Below are 26,286 nucleotides of genomic sequence, written 5' to 3' on the forward strand. Positions count from 1 at the left end.
TAGTATTTTGTGTTTATATATTTATTTGGTCAGGCCAGGGTGTGACATGGGTTTATTTTGTGTTGTGTTTTCGTATTGGGGTTTTAGTAGGCATTGGGATTATGGCTGAGTAGGGGTGTCTAGCATAGGCTTGGCTGTCTGAGGCGGTTCTCAATCAGAGTCAGGTGATTCTCGTTGTCTCTGATTGGGAACCATATTTAGGTAGCCTGGGTTTCACTGAGTGTTTCGTGGGTGATTGTTCCTGTCTCTGTGTTAGTTATTTCACCAGATAGGCTGTATAGGTTTTCACATTCCGTTTGTTGTTTTTGTATTGTTCGTGTTTTTTCTTATTAAAGATGTATCGAACTAACCACGCTGCATTTTGGTCTGACTCTCCTTCGACGGAAGAAAGCCGTTACAATTATGAGTATTTCTGTAAATTGATGTGGCTCTCTGCAAAATCACCGGATGTTTTGGAAGCAAAACATTACTGAATTTAACACGCCAATGTAAACTGAGATTTTTGGATATAAATATGCACTTTATCGAACAAAACATCCATGTATTGTGTAAACATGATGTCCTATGCATGTCATCTGATGAAGATCATCAAAGGTTTAGTGATTCATTTTATCTCTATTTCTGCTTTTTATGACTCCTATCTTTGGCTGGAGAAATGGCTGTGTGTGTTTTTGTGACTTGGCTCTGACCTAACATAATCTTATGTTGTGCTTTTGCTGTAAAGCCTTTTTTTAAATCAGACACGATGGGTAGATTAACAAGAAGTGTATCTTTCATTTGGTGTATTGCACTTGTTATTTAATATTTTTGAATTTCGCGTGCTGCCTTTTCAGTAGAATATTGTCGAGGGGTGCCGCTAGCGGAACGTTCCACACCCACTCTAAACAAATCATCTTCTCTAATAATGATATACAAAAGAGAAGACCTGTCACACCCTGATCAGTTTCACCTATCCTTGTTATTGTCTCCACACCCTCCAGGTGTTGCTTGTATTCCCCAGTGTATTTATCCGTGTTTCCCATCTCTCTGTGCCAGTTCATCTTGTATGTTTCCAAGTCAACCAGTGGTTTTCCTATTATCCTACTTTTTGCATTCTCCTTTTTCTAGGCCTCCTGGTTTTGACCCTTGCCTGCTTCTGGACTTTGTACCCGTCTGCCTGACCATTCTGCATGCCTTGACCACGAGCCTATCGGCCACTCTGCCACTCTTGCCTCCTGGACTCTGATCTGGTTTTGACCTTTTTGCCTGTCCACGACCATTCTCTTGCCTTCCCCTTTGAATAAATAAACATTGTAAGACTCCAACCATCTGCCCCCTGTATCTGCATTTGGGTCTTGCCTTGATAAGACCAGCCCAGTGAGCACAAGATGTTGAAAATACATATTTTCAATGTCTTTTCAACCAAAAATTATTGATTGAAATTTTCAATCTCTTGTGCTCATAGGGAATGACCCCTCAAATTAAATCATTACATCTTGGTTACTTTGTTATGGTAACTTGTCACATCTGCATATGTCCAATTATGTTTAGAGCTGCAAAAACAGGGCTTTGTTCAGGAGGCAAACACTGTGGAACCTTGCTGTGTGGGTGAGCAATAGCCCAAACACTGCCATGCAGCTCCCCTGGGACTGAAGAAATATCAGCACACAGAGAGAAGTAGGAGATTGAATTTCACTCAACTTTCTAGAGCAGTTGTCACCAACTGCTCAATCACGCTCAACATGTCGATCTCCAAGGAATTCCTAACCGTAACCGATTGCCAAACAAGGTGCGGTAGGTGCACCCGATTACACTGCCCTGCGTGCTGTGCCATACCAGGCATAAAAGAAAGCTACAGTAAATTTGATACTGTGAGATTACAAAACGTTTAAAACCATGACTAGCGAGTAACTGTCAATGAATACAGCAAAGAGCTGCTGTTTTTGAGTGAATTCCTGTTTAAGTTCTTACTTAGCACTGTCACTACTGTATATTCAACACTTTTATAAGCCATAAAATGCACGTTCTACTTATTTTCACACAGCGCTACACTGCACCAGTAATGAATTGGTAGGAAAGTGTATCTCTAGGCTTGCGTTATTAGTGGCTTGGGTATTTTTTAATATCAAATAATATTTCCCTTTCTCTGTTTATAGGAGTAACAACATGAATTTGTGCACGAGGAAGAAATAATGCGGTGCGACTCGAGTTTCGCCAGCAGCTGGAAGACAGTAACCCTTTTTGGTCAGTCTCGCGGTGAATGTACTGTACACTAGATGGCGGTAATATGCAGCGTGCTGCTTAGGCCGCCCACTGTGACACGCTGTTGGACGTGCTGGCAGCATGTGGCAGCGTGTTCGATTATGCGTCAATAATTCAGCATAGCAAGTTTGTATGAAGGTCTAGTTCAATAGTAATATCCTCTAAAATCAAATCAAATGAATTTATAAAGCCCTTCTCACCATCAACTGATATCTCAAAGTGCTGTACAGAAACGCTCTGGTGACAAACAAACTTTGCTGCCCCTGTTAACATTCGTCCACATGGCTAGGAGAACCTATTCAAGTAAGTAAATACATTTCGAAAATGTAAAAAAATGATGTATTATTAGCTAACTAGCTACATACAGTGCAGTCTAACTCAAATGAGCTAGCTAATGTTAACTAGTCAGCTAGCATGCTAAATCGCGATTTTCGTAAGTTAACTTTATGATTAAAAAAATATGCTTAATCATTTGTCTCTACATTAACTAACATATTCCTGTCAACTGTACACTTTTTTGCATGATTCCTTATGATGTTATAATCACTTACATTTGCTTCCATCCAAGTATTTGAAGAAAGTCTACAGCCTAGGGTCACATAGCGTCACATTCGTCATGGGAACCACTCGATATGATTGGTCATTGCCCAGCGGTCGCCGCTGGTGATTTGCATGAAGTTGGTAAAAGTTCATATATTTCACCGACTCCCACGCCACCTTTGCACCGCCCAAAGGTCCCCCGCCATCTCCTTTTCTCACTGCTTTCCTTCCATTGAAATGAATGGGAAGCTGTGTTTCACTACGCTGCATCCTGTGCTAGTGTATCATGCCCGTGCTGCTCTCTCCCTCTGCTGAGACTGACCATCAGAAGCAGGCAACATCAGCCCAGTAAAATAAAGATCCTTTGTTAGTTAGTGAGTTATTAGCCCAGTTATAGATCGTTTGTAGTCAGCAATAGGGGAGCGATTGCTTCCTACAATAGCACAAAACGTGTACATTTCTAGACATCTTTGAAAAGCGAGTCAGGTAAAGAGCAGTGTTGTATTTTGAGACAGGCTTGAAAAGCCAAGTAGCCAATAGGTAGAGGGTAGTATAATTAGTCTGATTCTCTATAATAATGGTATGTGAATAAAAATGCATTTTATTTTGTAAAGTGATTTCTTGCATCAAACACAACAAAATATTCAGTCACCTCCTTGTCTGAAGGGCAAGTGGATAAACAGGTTAATGTCAAGTCCTGCATGGAACACCACACATTGGCTGCTACTGTAGACTGAACTATAGAACAGCTATTTCTTTGTTAAAATGTTATGGGATGCACTTTCTCCATTGTTTTTGATGGTAGGCCACTCTGGTAAGCCTATATTATGATCAAATAGCCACTAGCCAACTTGACCACTGTTAAAACTGTAACTTAAAGTGTTCACAGTAAACACGCGCTGGAAGTTGCACCAAATGTTCACAATGTTCAAGTTTGTGCTTAGCAGACATGGAATTTGCTAAGTGCCTAATATTTTTTGAAGAAATTACATGAATAGAGCTGACGTGATTCTTCATCCTACATGTCAGAAAGGCATGTTTGTTCTTCGTAGTATATTTCTATATGAACGTTCCACAATGTTGTGCCCTTCTGAATGCAGCCCAGGTATAACCAATGTTGTGCATGCTCTGGATACTTTTCATCACTTTTTATCACTATAAAGCAAACGCCAGATGAATGACCAGTCCATTTCAGACATTAGCAGTGTGGTACAGATAACTCTTGGTGCGATTATTTTTCCTGGCTTTGGGAAAGCTTTCAATATGAATTACATGTTTTGTTCATAGTAAACAAGAGGCATGAGTCAAGACGACAAGGTCAGTATGGTAGCTAAATCACAGGTTACTTTAAGCCTTGGAGAGATCAAAAACAGCTGTAAATATCAAGAGTGGGCCTTAAGCCTTGGAGTAGTGATTACTTGCCTATGGCAAACAGTGCACAATAGGGGAGCACACATTAGGACTTTTCACACTACTGAGCCAAACCGAGCCAAACAAGCTGTACTGAGCTAATCTGGTTAGCTTCCATGTAGTTACTGTAGCCGTGCTGAAAAGGACAATGTGAAAAGAAAATATTGAGTCAGCACGGTACGGATGGTTCGGCACTATAGTGTGAAAAGGGTATTGGAGAGAAAACAATTACAGTGCAATGGTCTGATTAGTACAAACCTCTTATTTACCTAACTAGTTTGAGGACCATACAGGAAGATAAGGGAGGCTCAGGAAGGAAGTGACATCGGCAGCAGATATATAACAGTGTAATCCAAATATGTTTGAAATGTAGTTTAACTTCAGTCATTTGTGTCCCAAAATGATGCTTTTCAACAGGTGTAAATAATCATTGATTATTCATTTAAATAATTATTCATTTGTTTTTAAAGGGCTCTTTGAAATGCCAGTGTGATACTTTATCATGTATTATAGTTTGCAGAGCATTAGTGAAGTAGTCATTATGACACCATTCAATACCTCAGGAAGCCAGACAGTGGCAGCAGAGAGTTAATATCTTCATATTCCCATGTAGCGTCACAGAATTCGCATCTATTCAACCGCACACTTGGCCTAGTAACAAACTGCCTGGGGTAAACCTGATGTATTCATTATAAAATAAACATCATATGATGAAAGAGTGTAATCATTGGAATATTGGTCATTTACTCTCTGTCAGCATCAGTTTGAACCAAATGCATGTGCACATAGTAAATGCACATAGTAAAAATGAAAACTTCCATTATGCATCCACTCTTACCCAGAGCAATTTGGCTAAAATGCCTTGCTCAACAGATTTTTCCCATAATCAGCTTGGGGATTCAAACCAGCAACATTTTGCTCACTGGCTCAACACTCTTAACCACTAGGCTACCTGCCATCCACTTTCAAATGTGGAGTGCTATCTCTACCAGGCCAGAGTAGATTGATATGGCAAAGGGAATAAATTCAACTCCTAATTTTCTATTGGTTTCCTGAGGTGTGAAATATACAAAATAAAGGAGACAGACGGAACGATTAAAGACGAAACAATAGGTACTCCCTGTTGTATCATCCTTTGTTGCGATGCTCTTCGTCCCCAACCCACCCACAACCCATCCCACCCACCAAAAAGCTAAACTCTGGAGTGAAGTCAACCCTAGGAACAGATCTAGAATCAGCCCTCCCCAAATTCTAACCCATTAATGGGGTAAATACAAAACTGATCCAAGATCAGCTTCTTGGGGCAACATCATCGTAAGCTCATTGTACAGGGAAGCCTCTATGAGTACAACCCTTCCCTTACCCACCCTACCCTGATCAATAAAGAAACTGTCTGTCTGTTGCCCCAAAATGGCCGCCTCACACTACCCGCCACTGCATGACGCTCATGTCCTTGCCCCCAGTGGAAACCAGGCAACTATCGTCAAACAGGAATTTTACGTTGGTCACATGACTGCTGTGTCCGCCATAAACATGACTGGGAGCCTGGAAGAAGAAGAAAATCAATCAATCAAACTGCAATCAATGGCCTCACATCATCTTCACAGGCTCTTCTCATCTAAATATTCAATAGATTTTCAATCTTACCCGGAATTGAGAGCAGGGGAATGAGAAAAGTTGGACTTTTCCGAAGTTGTCTCCTGTGACGAGCAGCCTTTTGTCATTGGATCTGGAGACGGCGTTGATGTCAGTCCCGTCGGAGCCGTCAGGCCATAACCCTGTGGATCAGGACCAGAGTTACAGTATCTATCTCATTATGTAATACCCTACACAAAATGTTCAAAGTGAATGGTCATACAGTATGTAATCTTGGAAACCCAGAACAAAAATGTACTGTAATTGCATCATATGCTCGATTAGGTTCTGAGGGGAGAAGTACTGACAAGACAAACAAAGTCTCCACCCCCATAAATTAATCTCTCAGCCAAAGTATGGGTCAAATGGCCCCTCCCCTTCAGAAATTTGAAAAATGCGAAATCGTGATTAGTCCAAATGACCAGTGACAAAAAAATCTGTGCACAGGGAAGTTCCTCATTAGTCGTCACATCCCACAGTCTGTTGACAGATGCTACGATACCATCAAATGTTACGTCCATCTGTCCACGAGACATTGTACAGTATGTGTCCAGCAAACACATATCCAGCTGCATTGCTCACCAAAGACTTGGAAGCCCAGAGTGCAGTTGGACGTGGCCCAGGGGATGTCCCGTGTGGTCTCCACACTCACCACCTGTTTACACACTGATGGGATCCCTGGAATGACACACAGCGGATTGAAATGTGGAGGTGCTACCTGAAGTTTTCCAATAAGAACACAGATGTTCATTTTCAGTTGCAAAACAGCTTTACTGAACATGACCATACTTACAATAGAGTATCTCATAGTCTCCTGAGTTGGACACCAGGTACTGAGAGTCCACTGACCAGTCCAGATGGGTGATGAAGCTGGAGTGGCCCTGAGAGACAGAAAGAGAGAGAGAGACAGAGAGAGATTGTATGCAGCTGTAGTACAAAGGCAAGAGAACCCTGCTGCAGCAGAACTTCACTAGATAAGACATTTGCTGAACATTATTTGTTCAAAACTTGAATACATGTAATTTTTGGAACATAAAAAGTATAACAAATATGTGAAGAAACCCTGCAGTTTTGAAACAGTGAACCGTTAAATAACCAGTGCAGTCAAAACAGTTATTTTCTTGTGTTTTATACAGTACCAGTCAAAAGTTTGGACACACCTACTTATTCAAGTGTTTTTCTTACATTTTTACTGTTTTCTACATTGTAAAATAACAGTGAAGACATCAAAACTATGAAATTAACACATATGGAATCATGTAGTAAACAAAAAAGTGTAAACATTTTGTTTTTAAATCCACAATTTGCATTGATGACAGCTTTGCACACTCTTGGCAATCTCTCAACCAGCTTCACCTGGAATGCTTTTACAACAGTCTTGAAGGAGTTCCCACATATGCTGAGCACTTGTTGGCTGCTTTTCCTTCACTCTGCGGTCCAAGTAATCCCAAACCATCTCAAATGGGTTGAGGTCGGGTGATTGTGTAGGCCAGGTCATCTGATGCAGCACTCCATCACTCTCCTTCTTGGTCAAATAGCCCTTACACAGCCTGGAGGTGTGTTGGGTCATTGTCCTGTTGAAAAACAAATGATCATCCCACTAAGCTCGAGAATGCTGTGGTAGCCATGCTGGTTAAGTGTGCCTTGAATTCTAAATAAATCACAGACATTGTCACCAGCAAAGCACCCCCACACCATCACACCTCCTCCTCCATACTTCATTGTTGGGAAACACATATGCAGATATCATTGGTTCACCTACTCTATGTCTCACAAAGACACAGTGATTGGATCCAAAATGTTCCAATTTGGACTCATCAGACCAAAGGACAGATTTCCACCGGTCTTGTCACGACTTCGGCCGAAGTTGGTCCCTCTCCTTCTTCGGGCGGTGTTCGGCGGTCGACGTCACCGACTTTCTAGACACCACCGATCCATGTTTCATTTTCGTTTTGTTTTGTCTTGATTATTTACACACCTGGTTTCCATTCCATTAATTATGTTCATTATTTAACCCTCTGAGTTCCTTCTCTGTTTTGTGCGTTATTGTTTGTCATGTGGGTTCTCGTTGTTTGTGCTTTAGTTTATTGTATATGTTCCTTGTTGGAATATTACCATTTATTGAGTAAATCGTCGATTATTACTCAGAACTGTGTCTTGCGCCTGACTTTGCCTTTATTCAATTTCACCAACGGCCTCACAGGTCAAATGTCCATTGTTCTTGTTTCTTGCCCCAAGCAAGTCTCTTCTTCTTATTGGTGTCCTTTAGTAGTGGTTTCTTTGCAGCAATTCGACCACACAGTCTCCTCTGAACAGTTGTTGTTCTGATGTGTCTGTTACTTGAACCCTGTGAAGCATTTGTGTGGGCTGAGGTGCAGTTAACTCTAATTACCTTACCCTCCGCAGCAGTGGTCACTCTGCGTCTTCCTTTCCTGTGGCGGTCCTCATGAGGGCCAGTTTCATCATAGCGCTTGATGGTTTTTGCGACCGCACTTGAAGAAACATTCAAAGTTCTTGACATTTTCCGCATTGACTGACCTTCATGTCTTAAAGTAATGATGGACTGTCATTTCACTTTGCTTATTTGAGCTGTTCTTGCAACAATATGGACTTGTTCTTTTAGGAAATAGGGCTATCTTCTGTATACCACCCCAACCTTGTCGCAACACAACTGATTGGCTCAAACGCATTAAGAAGGAAAGAAATTCCACATACTGTATTAACTTTTAACAAGGCAGACCTGTTAATTGAAATACATTCCAGGTGACTATCTCATGAAGCTGGTTGAGAGAATGCCACGAGTATGCAAAGCTGTCATCAAGGCAAAGGGTGGATACTTAGAGGAATCTCAAATATAAAATATATTTAGATTTATTTATCGCTTGTTTGGTTACTACATGATTCCATATGTGTTATTTTGTAGTTTTGATGTCTTCACTATTATTCTACAATGTAGAAAATAGTAAAAATAAAGAAAAAACATGGAATGAGTAGGTGTGTCCAAACTTTTGACTGGTACCGTAAACATTTCCACACTATGAGGTAGGAATAATAATGTGAAATTGTGAAAATTATGATAATGCACTTTGAGTGTAAGAGCTGTTTGAAAAGGCCGGCTGAAATGTCAACCTGTTTTGGTTGGATGGTCTATTAAATGTGTTAATAGACAAATAAGAAAGACAGTTCCAAACCTCTCTGCCAATAACAGCTACTTTGCAGTTTTTCCCCTCCCCACTCCCTGACAGTACTATAAAAATTATTGTTTGAGAAATTGCTCTTTGCTCAGAAGCAATTTTTTTGTTGACAATTTTTATTGAAAACTTAATAGTTACCCAGAAATGATTTGATATTGAGATAAAAACGACTGCATTGGGCCTTTAAAGGTCAACTACCCCTTAACTTAGAACAAACTTCTCTGGTTTTAGACGGCCTATGTGGTATTGATATAAGTCAAACGTGTGAATAGGATACTTTTGGCCATAAAGCCAGACGTGTCCAAAAATGAGTGTTGTTGGTGAGTTCGTCATGAGTGACTGCAGGGTTGGGTATGGATTACAATTATGCCCACTTGCCCAGTGCCCACTAACACGTGAGAAACAGCTATGCTGATTGTGCTCTATCAGCTGAGCACGCTCTACCGCAGGTATCATCATCTAAAAGCAGTCGCTGACAGATTTTTTTTCTCTAGGGGATGGCATAATTACAAATCATTTGTAGACTGCAAATTGTCCACAAGAAGCCCAAACGGATATAATGTTTGACTATACATAATAATTTCAAACCTTGCTCACATTTGTGTATGATCACATGTAGTGTCTCTTTATTATGTGTGGGAATAATTGGGAGCAGATTTCTGATATAAAAATCACTAGGAGCTTATTTCCTGGTGTTTTTACAGTCTTAAAAAAATGTTTTTGCTCAGAGAACTTGGGGGGCCAAGTAAAACCACCAGCGGGCCAAATTCAGCCCATGGGCCACCAATAGGGGATTCCTGCTCTATCCAATCACAGCAGCCAGATCCTCCAGACAGTGCGACAATATGCATGTGTGTGTTTTGTGTGTGTGAGCGTATGTAGTGTGTGTATGTGTGTGTTAAAGTGTAGTATGCGTGAGTGTGTGGGTAGAGTCCAGTGAGTGTGCATAGAGCTTGTGCAAGAAGGTCAGTGCAAAAAAGAATTGCAATGCAAATAGTCTGGATAGCCATTTGATTAACTGTCTTATGACTTGGGGGTAGAAGCTGTTCAGAAGCCTTTTGGTCCCAGACTCCCAGAGAGAGCTGGCTAGAGTCTTTGACAATTTTTAGGGTCTTTCTCTGACAGCACCCGGTAAAGAGGTCCTGGGTGGCAGGGAGCTCAGCCCCAGTGATATAGTGGCACTATCCTCTGTGGCTCCTGCAGTCAGATGCCAAGCATTTGCTATACCAAGTGGTGATGCAGCCAATTAAGATGCTCTAAATGGTGCAGCTGTAGAACTTTTTGAAGATCTGAGGGGCCATGCCAAATCTTTTCCGCCTCCTGAGGGGAAAGAGGCATTGTTGTGCCCTTTTTACGATTGGGTTTGGACCATGATGGATCCTTAGTGATGTAGACACCAAGAAACTTGAAGCTCTCGACCCACTCCACCAAAACCCCCATCAATATGAATGGGGGTGTGCTTTCAGTACGTGTCCTGGCAATCCGTCTGGCCCTGTGGCCTTGTGAATGTTAACCTGTTTAAAGGTCTTACTCACATCAGCTACAGAGAGCGTGATCACACAGTTGTCCGGAACAACTGGTGCTCTCATTCATGGTTTAGTGTTGCTTTCCTTGTCTACATGGCTCGCGTCACTGGACAGCTCGTGGCTGGGTGTCCCTTTGCAATCCGTGATAGTTCGCAAGTCCTGCCACATCCGAAGAGCATCAGAGCTGGTGTAATAAGATTCGAACTTGGTCCTGTATTGATGTTTTGCCTATTTGTTTGGTGTTTCACTCGTTTAGCCTGTTTGTTTTGTCCGGATTAGTGTTTCACTCCTTTAGCTCAGTTATGTTTCCATGGCTTCTGGTTGGGATCCATGGCTTCTTTTTGGGATATGTACATACGGACATTGCACACACACTTATTAATAAAGCCGGTGTCATCGGATGAATTCCGGAACATATTCCAGTCTGAGCTAGTGAATAAGTCCTGTAGCTTACCATCTGCTTCCTCGGACCACTTCCATATTGAGAGCGTCACTGGTACTTCCTGTTAGAGTTTTTGCTTGTAAGCAGGAATCAGGAGGATAGAGTTATGGTCAGATTTGCCAAATGAAGCACGAGGGATAGCTTTGTATGGATCTCTATGTTTTTTGGTTTGTTGTTGTTTGCTTACCCCCTTTTCTCCCCAATTTCATGGTATCCAATTGGTAGTTACAGTCTTGTCTTATCGCTGTATCTCCCGTACGGACTCAGGAGAGGCAATGGTCGAGAGCCATGGGTCCTCCGAAACACAACCCAACCAAGCCGCACTGCTTCTTGACACAATGCCCACTTAATCCGGAAGCCAGCCACACCAATGTGTCGGAGGAAACACCGCACACCTGAACATGTCCGCCTGCCACAGGAGTCGCTAGAGTGCGATGGGACAAGGACATCCCTGCTGGCCAAACCCGGACAACACTGGGCCACTTGTACGCTGTCCCATGGGTCTCCCGGTCGCGGCCGGCTGCGACAGAGCCTGGACTCAAACCAGGATCTCTGGTGGCACAACTAGCAACTGCAATGCAGTGCATTAGACCACTGCGCCACCCAGGAGGCCCACTGGATCTCTGTGTGTGGAGTAAAGATGATCTAAAGTTGTTTTGCCTCTAGTTGCACATAATATGCTGGTAGAAATTAGGCAAAATGGATTTCAGTTTTCCTGCATTAAAATCACCGGCCACTAGGAGCTCTGCCTCTGGGTGAGCATTTTCTTGTTTGCTTATGGCCCTATACAGCTCATTGAGTGCGTTCTTATGCCAGCATCGATTTGTGGTGGTAAATAGACAGCTACTAAAATATAGATGAACTCTCTAGGAAAAAAGTACAGTCTACAGCTTATCATGAGTTATTGTAACTCAGGTGAGCAGAACCTTGAGACTTCCTTAAAATTAGAGCTTATGAACCAGCTATTATAAACAGAGAAACACACCCCCGGAGCTTCCCCAAAGCTGCCATTCTGTCCTGCAGATGTATAGAAAAAACGTATATATTTACAGTAGACATTCCATTAAAAAGCATCTGTTTCCAGCTACAATAGTCATTTACAACATAAACAATGTCTACACTGTATTTCTGATCAATTTGATGTTATTTTAATGGACGAAAATGTGCTTTCTTTCAAAACAAGGACATTTCTAAGTGACCCCAAACATTGGAACGGCAGTGTAAATGGAGATAGTTTAGTGCCTAAAAAAGGTGGATAAATACATGTAAAAAATATTTAGTTTCTGATCTTTCTTATATCGCTCAGATATATGACAGACACTTCCGAACAAACTTCCTGTAGAATTTTGTTTTCTGTTGTTCCATGTAGAATATCTATTATTCAATGCGTTTCTATGGGCTAATATAGCAGCAATGCAAAATTCAAAGTTTCACCCAATAATTGTTGTATATATTGAGGGGTCTTTATATATTAAGCCTGGCTTAGACAGGGCTTAGACTCAAGGGATATAATAACACCAATACGTTTAGTCTCCTCTACTTGATCAACAGCCACATTATTCATTACCTGATTTAATTCATGACCTGTTTTAATACTTAGGGAATGATTTATACCGAATCCAATGCTTTTAGTTATGTTCAGAACTACTTCATTTCTAGCAATCATTCTACAACTGACTGCAACTTAGGGTTGCACTGATTTCACTGGCTGTGGGTGCAAGCTTTAACTTCCTGACTGATGTCTTGAGATGTTGCTTCAATATATCCACAGAATTTTCCACCCTCATGATGCCATCTATTTTGTGATGTGCACCAGTCCCTCCTGCAGCAAAGCACCCCCACAACATGATGCTGCCACCCCCATGATTCACGGTTGGGATGCTGTTCTTCGGCTTGCAAGCCTTCCCCTTTTTCTTCCAAACATAATGATGGTCATCATGGCCAAACAGTTCTGTTGTTGTTCCATCGGACCAGAGGACATTACTCCAAAAAGTATGAGCTTTGTCCCCATGCAAACCGTAGTCTGGCTTTTTTATGGCGGTTTTGGAGCAGTAGCTTCTTCCTGAGCGATTTTGGAGCAGTGGCTTCTTCCTGAGCGGCCTTTCAGGTTATGTCGATATAGGACTCGTTTTACTGTGGATATAGATACTTTTGACCCTGTTTCCTCCAGCATCTTCAAATGGTCCTTTGCTGTTGTTCTGGGATTGATTTGCACTTTTCGCACCAAAGTACGTTCATCTCTAGGAGACAGATCACGTCTCCTTCTTGAGCGGTATAACGGCTGCGTGGTCCCATGGTGTTTATAATAGCGTACTATTGTTTGCACAGATGAACGTGGTACCTTCAGGTGTTTGGAAATTGCTCTCAAAAATGAACCAGACTTGTGGAGGTCTACAATTTTTTTCTGAGGTCTTGGTTAATTTCTTTTGATTTCCCCACGATGTCAAGCAAAGAGGCACTGAGTTTAAATCTAGGCCTTGAACTACATCCACAGGTACACCTCCAATTGGCTCAAATGATGTCAATTAGCCGATCAGAAGCCATGACATAATTTTCTGGAATTTTCCAAGCTGTTTAACCTCTTCAACCTATGGGAGCGCTAATGTCATTATTGGATTTTTAAAAAACGTGCCCGTTTTAAGCGCAATATTTTGTCACGAAAAGATGCTCGACTATGCATATAATTGGCAGCTTTGGAAAGAAAACACTCTGACGTTTTCAAAACTGCAAAGATATTATCTGTGAGTGCCCCAGAACTGATGCTACAGGCGAAACCAAGATGAAACCTCAAACAGGAAATGAGCTGAATTTTTGACGCTCTGTTTTACTATTGTCTCCTTATATGGCTGTGAATGTGCCGTGAACGAGCTTATGCTCTCTGCCATTCGTCCAAGATGTCTGCAGCATTGTGACGTATTTGTAGGCATATCATTGGAAGATTGGCCATAAGAGACCTCATTTGCCAGGTGTCCGCCCGGTGTCCTTTGTCTAAATTGGTGCGCAATTCTCAGTGGCACTCATTTTACCATGCGATACAGAGGGAGAAGCACATTTCCAGGAACGATACATCATTGAAGAGATATGTAGAAAAACACCTTGAGGATTGATTCTAAATAACGTTTTCCATGTTTCAGTCGATATTATGGAGTTATTTTGGAAAAAGTTTGGCGTTTTTCTAAGTGAATTTTCGTTTTTTTTTGGTAGCCAAACATGACACAGAAAACGGACCGATTTCTCCTGCACAAATAATCTTTCAGGAAAACTGAACATTTGCTATCTAACTGAGAGTCTCCTCATTGAAAACACCCGAAGTTCTTCAAAGGTAAATTATTTATTGAATGTTTTTGCTGGTTTTTGTGAAAATGTTGCCTGGTGATGCTAACGCTAAATGCTAATGCTAAATGCTAACGCTAAATGCTAAATGCTAGTATTGCTATGGTAGAGAAGCATATTTTTGAAAATCTGAGATGACAGTGTTGTTAACAAAAGGCTAAGCATGAGAGCTAGCATATTGATTTCATTTCATTTGCGATTTTCATGAATAGTTAACGTTGCGTTATGGTAATGGCTTGAGGCTGTAGTCATGATCCCGGATCCGGGTTGGCTCGACGCAAGAAGTTAAAGGGACAGTCAACTTAGTGTATGTAAACTTCTGACCCACTGGAATTGTGATACAGTGAGTTATAAGTGTGTGTCACTTGTGTCATGCACAAAGTAGATGTCCTAACCGACTTGCCAAAACTATAGTTAACTTCTTATGGCTTGAATCCTTCTAATGGGATCAAACCAAATTCAAAACAACAGAAATCTCATAATTAAAATTCCTCAAACATAGAAGTATTTTACACCATTTTAAAGATAAACTTGTTGTTAATCCCACCACAGTGTCCGATTCCAAAAGGCTTTACAGCGAAAGCACAACATATGATTATGTTAGGTCAGGGCCTAGTCACAAAATTACACACAGCCATTTTCCAGCCAAAGAGAGGAGTCACAAAAAGCAGAAATATAGATAAAATTAATCACTAACCTTTGATGATCTTCATCAGCTGACACTCATAGGACTTCATGTTACACAATGCATGTATGTTTTGTTCGATAAAGTTCATATTTATATACAAAAATCTGAGTTTACATTGGCGATTTATGTTTAGTAGTTCCAAAACATCCGGTGATTTTGCAGAGAGCCACATCAATTTACAGAAATACTCATAATAAACATTTATAAAAGATACAACTATAATGGAATTATAGATACACTTCTCCTTAACTTCTTCGAGATAGGGGGCGCTCTTTTAATTTTTGGATAAAAAAACGTTCCCGTTTTAAACAAGATATTTTGTCACGAAAAGATGCTCGACTATGCATGTAATTGACAGCTTTGGAAAGAAAAAACTCTGACGTTTCCAAAACTGCAAAGATATTATCTGTGAGTGCCCTAGAACTAATGCTACAGGCGAAACCAAGATGAAATTTCATACAGGAAATGGTCCAGATTTTGAATGCCCTGTGTTCCAACGTCTCCTTATATGGCTGTGAATGCGCCAGGAATGAGCCTGTACTTTCTGTCGTTTCCCCAAGGTGTCTGCAGCATTGTGACGTATTTGTAGGCATATCATTGGAAGATTGACCATAAGAGACTACATTTACCAGGTGTCCGCCCGGTGTCCTCAAGTCAAAATTATTGCATAATCTCCAGGTCCATGCGCGTTCCATTTTCTTCAGAGGAGAAACCAAACTGCCACGAATGATTTATCATCGATAGATATGTGAAAAACACCTTGAGGATTGATTCTAAACAACGTTTGCCATGTTTCTGTCGATATTATGGAGTTAATTTGGAAAAAAGTTTGTCGTTGTAGAGACTGCATTTTCAGATTTCTTTCTTAGCCAAACGTGATGAACAAAACGGAGCGATTTCTCCTACACAAGTAATCTTTTTGGAAAAACTGAACATTTGCTATCTAACAGAGTCTCCTCATTGAAAACATCCAAAGTTCTTCAAAGGTAAATTATTTTATTTGAATGCTTTTCTTGTTTTTGTGAAAATGTTGCCTGCTGAATGCTAGGCTTAATGCTATGCTAGCTATCAATACTCTTACACAGATGCTTGTGTAGCTATGGTTGAAAAGCATATTTTGAAAATCTGAGATGACAGTGTTGTTAACAAAAGGCTAAGCTTGTGAGCCAGTATATTTATTTCATTTCATTTGCGATTTTCATGAATAGTTAACGTTGCGTTATGGTGAGCTTGAGGCTATGATTACGCTCCCGGATACGGGATTGCTCAACGCTAGAGGTTAATGCAACTGCTGTGTCAGATTTAAAAAAAACATTACGGAAAAAGCAAACCATGCATTAATCTGAGTACGGCGCTCAGAAAACAAATCAAGCCATACAGATATCTGCCATGTTGGAGTCAACAGAAGTCAGAAATAGCGTTATAAATATTCACTTACCTTTGATAAACTTCATCAGAATGCACACCCAGGAATCCCAGTTCCACAATACATTTTTGATTTGTTCGATAAAGTACATAAGTTATGCCCAAATACCTCCTTTTTGTTTGCGCGTTTAGCCTAGTAATCCAAATGCTCAATACGCGATCGCTTAGTTCAGATGAGGTTATATTACAGGTTGTTTTTAAGATAAATCTTCAATAATGTTCCAACCGGAGAATTCCTTTGTCTTCAGAAATGCAATGGAACTCAAGCTAACTCTCACGTGAACACGCATGGCCAGCTCATACCTCTCTGGCAGACCTCTGACTCAATCCCCTCTCATTCCCCCCTCCTCACAGTAGAAGCATCAAACAAGTTTCTAAAGACTGTTGACATCTCGTGGAAGCCGTAGGAAGTGCAATTTGACCCCATAGACACTGTATATTCGATAGGCGAAGAGTTGAAAAACTACAAACCTCAGATTTCCCACTTCCTGGTTCGATTTTGTCTCAGGTTTTTGCCTGCCATATGAGTTATGTTATACTCACAGACATCATTTAGAGTGTTTTCTATCCAAATCCAATAATAATCTAATTATTATAATAATAATATATAATAATAATAATAATAATATAATTATATTATAATAATCTATCTAATAATATGCATATATTAACAACTGGGCCAGAGCAGTAGGCAGTTTACTTTCGGGCACCTTATTTCCAAGCTACTCAATACTGCCCCCAGCCATAACAAGTTTTAACAAGAAATTTGTGGAGTGGTTGAAAAACGAGTTTTAATGACTCAACCTAAGTGTATGTAAACTTCCCACTTCAACTGTATATTTTCCATGTCGTTGTTCAGCCACAACTCAGAGAAACGTAGGATATTATAATTCTTCAGATCACATTGATAGGATAGTCTCAAACGGAGCTCTTCCAGTTTATTCTCCAGTGATTGCACTTTTGCCAATAGAATAGAGGGCAGAGGCGTTTTATCCACTCTCCGATTTAGTCTAAACGGCACCGAAGCACACACGTTGCCACTCAGTGACTTGATAAGCTGATTGTGGCCTGGCTGCTCAATGTGCCTGCCAGCTACTACTTGCTAGCTTCATTGAAAAACACAGAGTTGGAACTTAGTGATTTTTGTGCTTTATTCACGATAGTTTGACAGCTTGCAGACGATGAAGTTGTAGGCATGTTATTGTTCTCAGAAATCAGTCCAGAGCAAGCAGCCAGACTTTGCCGACTCAATAGACTGTATGCAGTGCACTGACTCATTTTTCATGCACATTTTGTTACTTGAGAAATACTGCACCAAACACCTTAGCTAGATGTAAAATTGCACTACTAAAACCTCATCTGAATTTAAAAAAAATAATTAATTACAGATTTCTTGATTTGTCTTACATGAATTCTGACTATTTTAAAGAAATTACTATTTTGAGGAAGTGGCTATGTTGTTGCTACAGTGACTCTGGAGGGACAAACAACAGTGCCTGCCAGGGTACGATATGCAAACATTTCACACCCACATCAAACCACACCCCAAGACGACTTGTTTGGCTTCAGTCATGGCCACTAGCTTTTCTTAATGAGCAATCTTCAAAACAATGCAAAATCAGGAGGTGCAGTCGCCCTTTAAGACCTTTCAAACAGTGAACCATGCTAAGGTCGTGTGGGACCCTAAATTCAAACCTAATGGAATTTTTGTAGGGCACCTGAACATCAGAAGTCTTACACCATAACGTGGCCAATTAGAACATCTTCTGGCAGATTCCAATCTGAATTTTCTTTGTCTTTCTGAAAAAACAATCTACAACTCCTGCTAATATTTATACAATGCCAGGATTTAGTGTACTAAAACAGATATAGCTCAATCATTATATTTCTATGGCAGCACATGCAATCAAGAGTGAAGGAAAGGAGAAAATGTACGTCCCCCTATGTTGACATGAGGTAAGCAGAGAGGAAGTAGGTTTACAACAAACAGAGTCAGTTTAATAATACGATCCTTTAGATATTTTGTCTAAAATTCCCTTTGTCATAATGACCAACCTTCCTGCCCACTGGCACAGTAAGTTGAAATGGAATTATATTTAACTTCTGGCTTCCTGCAGACTGGCACAGTAAGTTGAAATGGAATTGTATTTAATTAACTTCTGGCTTCCTGCAGACTGGCACAGTAAGTTGAAATTGAATTGTATTTAATTAACTTCTGGCTTCCCGCAGACGGTTTTTGTGCAACCGAATACAATTGAGAGCAACACTAGTGTATGTTAATACATGGATGTTGCTAAGAGCAGCTACTCTAAATACAATTTGATAACTAGGCTATCAGATCATAATTTAACTCTGATTGCAAGAAAGCTTTCAAAACAGAGATTCAATTTTAAACCCCTCAAGAAGGCAAACCTCTGTCTACTGTATACCAAAAAGAGGCTTGGTCCATTTTCAAAATGACTTAAAGAGAATCAAGTGGGATGATTTCCTGACATCCAAGGACCTAGAAAATAATTGTGATATAATAAAATAACGTTCACTAATTTGAAAACATATTATACTAAGACAATTACAAGAAAGAAAAATATAAATAATAGCCTAACCTGGTTAAATGACACCCTGTGGCAGTTAACAAAAAATGTATGCTGCACTAAAGAAAGCCCAAAACTGGACTAGATGGTGACAGAATGATATTCAGTTATTCTCAGAGTTAAGAAATTCAAAGCCAACTTTTTCATTAACATCATAAATGAGGCAAAAGGTGATTGTAAAAACATATTTGGAAAAAATGCAGTTTAACAGGCAAGAGAAATTAAAGGAGGTATAAAACTGAAAGTTAATTGAAGATTAATCGAGAATAGCCACTACTTTTAACAATTTCTTTACTCAGTCTGTACAAGATCTGGGGAAAAAGTTTACAGTGAGCGAGTTATGTATCACCCGATGTGATGACTCCCTCAAAATGTTTGATATGATTCCAACTATTGAGGTGAAAGTTTAAAAAAATCTTAAGCAGCTTGAAAACCTCTAAAGCCAAAGATGTCTATGGTTTTGATAATGTGTTCTTTAAAACACATAAAGATACTTTGACATCATAAATAACAAGGGGCACATCTTTGGATTTAGAAGTGGGGGGAGGCATATTGTTTCTATATATTTTTTGTTTCTTTTTTTTCCAGTTGGATAAACACTCCAAACAGCCTACCCGACCGCTCTGAGGCACCCGCATGGTCCTAAAGCACACCGTGCAGTCACGTTTGTTGTAATGAGTAGATTTCCACATATTTTAATCAAATGAAAACAAAACAATAAAGCACAAATGAAACGTGACGCTACTGGTGTGCACTCAGGCAACTAAATGTAGACAAGATCCCACGAATAACCATGGGGAAATGGCTAAATAAATATGATACCCAATCAGAGACAATGATAAACAGCTGCCTCTGATTGGGAACCATATCAGGCCACCATAAATTCACCTAGATGATCCACCCAAGTCACTATCATACACCAACCAACACAGAATAAACAGCGTGACAGTTGCCTCATTTATATCACATTCCAATTATAAAACTGTGGGAGGGGGGGATTTCAGAATCCAATTTCATTGTCACAATGTTCGTAATAATGGTCGGACCAAGGCGCAGCGTACATAGAGTTCCACATTATTTATTAAAGAAAGTGAAACTTAGAAAAAACAGAAACAATACAGAATAAACTAACCGTGACGACAATGCAGTGCTAACAGGCAACTAAACATACACAATATCCCATAACCCAAAGGTGGAAAAAATGCTACTTAAGTATGATCCCCAATTAGAGACAACGATAACCAGCTGCCTCTAATTGGGAATCATACAAATCACCAACATAGAAAAATAAACCTAGAACCCCACATAGAAAATATAAACTAGAACATCCCCCCCAGTCACTCCCTGACCTACTCTACCATAGAAAATTAAAGCTTTCTATGGTCAGGACGTGACATTCAGAATGTTGCGCCCCTGCCAATAACAGATTTGATTAAATTCCCAGGAGAATGGAAGTCAGCGGTTGTTAACCTAATATTCAAGTCTGCTGATTGTTTTATGGTCAATAATTATAGACCTATACATATTTTGCCAATCATTTCAAAGGCTGGAAAGAAGATAGGTACTGAGTAATTGACTGATCACTTGAATACTAGTGATTTCTCATTAGTCAGAAAACGGTTATTTTATGTAGAAGGTTACATTTAAACTTGACATAGAGGGAGTGGTAAGATCTGTGTTTTTAGATTTGCAAAAAGCATTTGATACTGTACATCACAGAATTATACTCTCTAAACTAGCTGAATGTAATTTCTCCCCAAATGCTTTAAAATGGATGGATTCATATTTATCTGACAGACTAGTGTGTTAGAATCAAACAGAAAGTCTCATTGTCTGGGACCTGGCCTTTACTCTTTAGTTTATATATAAATTACCTGCCTCATGTGTGTCAACGATTTTCTTCCATTGAAGTAGAGGACCAAAATGCAGCGTTGTTAGTGTTCAACATGTTTAATAAGGACAATAAACGTGAACACTACAAAATACAAAACAAATGTGTAAAAACCGAAACAGTCCTATCTGGTGCATAGACACAAAGACAGAAGACAACCACCCACAAAACCCAACACAAAACAGGCTACCTAAATATGGTTCCCAATCAGAGACAATGACTAACAGCTGCCTCTGATTGAGAACCATATCAGACCAAACATAGAAATAGACAAACTAGACATACAACATAGAATGCCCACTCAGCTCACGTCCTGAGCAACACTAAAACAAAGAAAACACAAATTAACTATGGTCAGACTCCGGCCGCAAAACCTGAACCTATAGGGGAGGGTCTGGGTGGGCATCTGTCCGCGGTGGCGGCTCTGGCGCAGGACGTGGACTCCACCATAGTCTTTGTCCACTTTAGTCTCCTCCTAAGAACGGCGACCCTCGCCGCCAACCTAGGATTGGGCAACCCTACTAAAGGGCCCCACTGGACTAAACAAACTCCTCCGGACTGAGGGGTAGCTCAGGACCGAGGGGTAGCTCAGGACCGAGGGGTAGCTCAGGACCGAGGGGCAGCTCAGGACCGAGGGGCAGCTCAGGACCGAGGGGCAGCTCAGGACCGAGGGGCAGCTCATGCTGGTTGATGGCTCTGGCAGGTTCTGGCTGACTAACGGCTCTGGCGGATCCTGGCTGACTGGTGGATCCTGGCTGACTGGCGGATCTGGAGGATCCTGGCGGATCCTGGCTGACTGGCGGCTCCTGGCGGATCTGGAGGATCCTGGCGGATCCTGGCTGACTGGCGGCTCCTGGCAGACTGGCGGCTCCTGGCAGACTGGCGGCTCCTGGCAGACTGGCGGTTCCCGGCTCCTGGCAGACTGGCGGCTCCTGGCAGACTGGCGGCTCCTGGCGGCTCCTGGCAGACTGGCGGCTCCTGGCGGCTCCTGGCAGACTGGCGGCAGACTCTAGCAGCTCTGGACAGGCGGCAGACTCTAGCAGCTCTGGACAGGCGGGAGACTCTAGCAGCTCTGGACAGGCGGGAGACTCTAGCAGCTCTGGACAGGCGGGAGACTCTAGCAGCTCTGGACAGGCGGGAGACTCTAGCAGCTCTGGACAGGCGGGAGACTCTAGCAGCTCTGGACAGGCGGGAGACTCTAGCAGCTCTGGACAGGCGGGAGACTCTAGCAGCTCTGGACAGGCGGGAGACTCTAGCAGCTCTGGACAGGCGGGAGACTCTAGCAGCTCTGGACAGGCGGGAGACTCTAGCAGCTCTGGACAGGCGGGAGACTCTAGCAGCTCTGGACAGGCGGGAGACTCTAGCAGCTCTGGACAGGCGGGAGACTCTAGCAGCTCTGGACAGGCGGGAGACTCTAGCAGCTCTGGACAGGCGGGAGACTCTAGCAGCTCTGGACAGGCGGGAGACTCTAGCAGCTCTGGACAGGCGGGAGACTCTAGCAGCTCTGGACAGGCGGGAGACTCTAGCAGCTCTGGACAGACGGGAGACTCTAGCAGCTCTGGACAGACGGGAGACTCTAGCAGCTCTGGACAGACGGGAGACTCTAGCAGCTCTGGACAGACGGGAGCACCCGTAGGGATGAGACGGAGAGACAGCCTGGTGCGGGGGGCTGCCACCGGAGGGCTGGTGCGTGGAGGTGGTACTGGATAGACCGGACCGTGCAGGCACACTGGAGCTCTTTAGCACCGAGCCTGCCCAAACTTACCTGGTTGAATGCTCCCGGTCGCCCTACCAGTGCGGCGAGGTGGAATAGCTCGCACTGGGCTGTGCTGGCGAACACCATGCTTAAGGCTGGTGCCATGTATGCCGGCCCAAGGAGACGCACTGGAGACCAGATGCGTAGAGCCGGCTTCATGGCACCTGGCTCGAAGCCCACTCTAGCCCGGCCGGTACGAGGAGCTGGTATGTACCACACCGGGCTATGCACCCGTATTGGGGATACCGTGCGCTCCACAGCATAACACGTTGCCTGCCTGGTCTCGCTCGCTCTCCGGTAAGCACAGGAAGTTGGCGCAGGTCTCCTACCTATGTGCCTCCCCCCCAATACATTTTTGGGGCTGCCTCTCAGGCTTCCTTGCCAGCCATGTTCCCTCATATCGCTGGCTCCTCTCTCCGGCTGCCTCCACTCTCCTAGCTGCCTCCACCTGTTCCCATGGGAGGAGATTCCTTCCAACCAGGATCTCCTCCCATGTGTAGCAACCCTTGCTGTTCAAAACGTCCTCCCATTTCCAGGAGTCCTGACATCGCTGCCTCTCCTGCTACTGCTGCTGCTTGACCCAACACAAAACAGGCTACCTAAATATGGCTCCCAATCAGAGACAATGACTAACAGCTGCCTCTGATTGAGAACCATATCAGACCAAACATAGAAATAGACAAACTAGACATACAACATAGAATGCCCACTCAGCTCACGTCCTGATCAACACTAAAACAAAGAAAACACAAAAGAACTATGGTCAGAACGTGACAGTCATGGTGTTGATATACACATGTATGCAGATTATACTGTTATATACACACATGCCACAACTGCAGAAAAAGTTACATCTAAGCTAACTAAAGCTTTGGCTCAGAAGGAAAAAGCATGTCACCAATCCTGACCTCTTTATTGTGTCTGAATATACAGTGCAGGAAACTGCTAAAATAATGGAAACACTTGAGTAAATCAGGGATACAAAGTTTAATGAAAGCAGGTGCTTCCACACCGGTGTGGTTCCTGAGTTAATTAAGCAATTAACATCCCATCATGCTTAGGGTCATGTATAAAAATGCATTATTTTGGTTATTATTTTGGCTACCATGGCTATGCCCCATTTGATGACAATGCCCCCATCCACAGGTCACAAGTGATCACTGAATGGTTTGATGAACATGAAAACAACGTAAACCATATGCCATGGCCATTTCAGTCATCAAAGAGCCCCACCTGTTTTTAGCCCACCTGTTTAGTTAAAAAAAATATATAATAATGTGGTGCCTGTTTTGCATGTTATTTTAGCATTAATACGTGTCACATATCAGTTTACAAACAATGTACAAACAATGTAAAAAAAAATGTGATGTTGGGGCAGCCAGCGGAAAAAAATTAGCATAGAGGTTGGTAATGTTCTCTAGTTGCGCCGTGATTGGCTCAGTGTTCTGTCACTCATGGGGACAATACATCACCACAAAATCAACAGGGAGAGCTCAAAAATTCAAGCCCCTTGGGTGCTGCCATAGAGTTACATTAGAAGAAGGCTCAATGTCGTTGGCTACAGATAAAATGACATCAAATTACGTTATATTTACAGTAGCTTTGATTGGACTGAGCTAGCAATGTAGCAGTCATCATCATGAATCAAGTTAACAAACTACTGGCAAATTATTTTCAATCCTTGTAATATGTAGAGAAATTATAGATAAAAGGTATCAGTGCTCATCGGCCATTGGACTTAAACATTACACAACAAGTTAGAAATCGCAAATTTAACAATGAGTGGTTTGGAAGAAATCAGTGGCTAGCTGCAAGCATTGCAATGCAATCACTAGCCTGCTACTCAGTGGAGTGGATGTGTGGTCCAAGTCTGGGTTTAAGGGTCTTTTTTCCATGCTTAAAGGATAAACATAGAAAATTAGCCATGCTGTCAATCCAGCATGACTTCTGCCGCTTTCAAAATAACTGGAAACTCGGAACTACTACATTTCAGACTTCAGTGAGTTCAGTGAGTTCAACCTGAAGATCACTGAGGTTATGATTCGAGTTCCCAGTTGTCTTGAAAGCACCATAAATCCAGAGAATGCCAGTCTTTGATAACAAAGTTTGATGACAAAATTTGCCACGAAGGACCACCGCTCCACCTTCCTGTCCAAGTCAGCACAACACAACAAGGTGAGTCCAAAAATGTATTGTATGCTGCAGCATAAATGACGTAATATGCCAGGGAGATATGTATACTGTAGCTAAGGAAGTAATACTATGTTTTGTAGTAAGCTGTTAGTAGCCCATGTGCCTCCCCCTAATAATGTGGTCCCTTTTCCCCTCATAATTTAGCCTACTGACTTGCTTGGTGCACATGTAGCCTATAGACTGTTTCAGAGAAATATCATCATTGAATATTGTAAGAGCTTTCATTGTCTGCCTATATGCCCCCTTAATTAATGCTAAGGTTCTGACTTGTTGTACAGGGATAATATTGTAAGAACGGCCCATGTTCTGAATTCTGTCGCTGTACATTTCATTGACTACGTCCGTCCTAGCTCTCTCATTAATGTCTTAATTGAAATTACGATTGCCTTTTATCCACTCATCGTTCCCTGATGCCATAGTCAGCCATATCAGCTATGTTTTTTTAAAGTCAGTAAATGAGGCTGAATGAACTGTTTCACTGCCAGACAAGGCTCTGCTGATAGCCAGGTGTAACAGTGGTAAGGTGTAGGGACTGCTATTGGGACTCCGCTGTTGGGACAGTTTTATGAAGGCTGTTCATGGCTCACATCAACACCATCATCCCGGGAAACTCTAGACACACTCCAATTCGCATACCGCCCCAACAGATCCACAGATGACGCAATCTCAATCGCACTCCATACTGCCCTTTTCCACCTGGACAAAAGGAACACCTGTGTGAGAATGCTGTTCATTGACTACAGCTCAGTGTTCAACCATAGTACACACAAAGCTCATCACTAAGCTAAGGACCCTGGGACTAAACACCTCCCTCGACAACTGGATCCTGGACTTTCTGACGGGTTGCCCCGAGGTGGCAAAGGTAGGCCACAACACATCTGCCACACTGATCATCAACACGGGCCCTTCAGGGGTGCATGCTTAGTCTCCTCCTGTACTCCCTGTTTACCCACAACTGCGTGTCCAAGCAAGACTCCAACACTATCATTAAGTTTGCTGACGACACAACAGTGAGGCAGAGGTTGTTGTCCTGATCACCGACAATGATGAGACAGCCTATAGGTAGGAGGTTAGAGACCTGGCAGTGTGTTGCCAGGACAACAACCTCTGCCTCAACGTGAGCAAGACAAAGGAGTTGATCGGAAAAGGAGGGCCGAACTCACCCCTATTCACATTGACAGGGCTGTAGTGGAGCGGGTCGAGAGTTTCAAGTTCAAACACAACAAGAAAGTTGTGAAGAGGGCACGACAACCCCTTTTCCCCCCCTAAGATTTTGGCATGGGTCCCCAGATCCTCAAAAATGTCTACAGCTGCACTATCGAGAGCATCCTGATCGGTTGCATCGCCGCCTGGTATGGCAACTGCTTGGCATTCGACCGTAAGTCTTTACAGAGGGTAGTGCATACAGCCCAGTACATCAC

The 26,286-nt window shown here is 42.1% G+C and overlaps 1 protein-coding gene across 7 annotated transcripts in view; it reads right to left on the reverse strand.

Moving 5' to 3' along the window:
• Positions 1-4,103: 4,103 nt before the first annotated feature.
• LOC115138238 (echinoderm microtubule-associated protein-like 1) overlaps positions 4,104-26,286 on the reverse strand; it is an 88,070-nt gene continuing 65,887 nt past the window's right edge. For all 7 annotated transcript variants that reach the window (XM_029674901.2, XM_029674900.2, XM_065025601.1 and 4 more), the window contains 4 exons: positions 6,620-6,707; positions 6,409-6,504; positions 5,839-5,969; positions 4,104-5,736 (listed from right to left, as the gene is read on the reverse strand). In XM_029674901.2, coding sequence (XP_029530761.2) covers positions 5,611-5,736; positions 5,839-5,969; positions 6,409-6,504; positions 6,620-6,707 — 441 coding nt within the window. In that variant the 3' untranslated portion in view covers positions 4,104-5,610. The remainder of the gene's footprint in view (positions 5,737-5,838; positions 5,970-6,408; positions 6,505-6,619; positions 6,708-26,286) is intronic.

The sequence above is a fragment of the Oncorhynchus nerka genome, linkage group LG12 (genome assembly GCF_034236695.1).
Source record: "Oncorhynchus nerka isolate Pitt River linkage group LG12, Oner_Uvic_2.0, whole genome shotgun sequence".
Classification (NCBI taxonomy): domain Eukaryota; kingdom Metazoa; phylum Chordata; class Actinopteri; order Salmoniformes; family Salmonidae; genus Oncorhynchus; species Oncorhynchus nerka.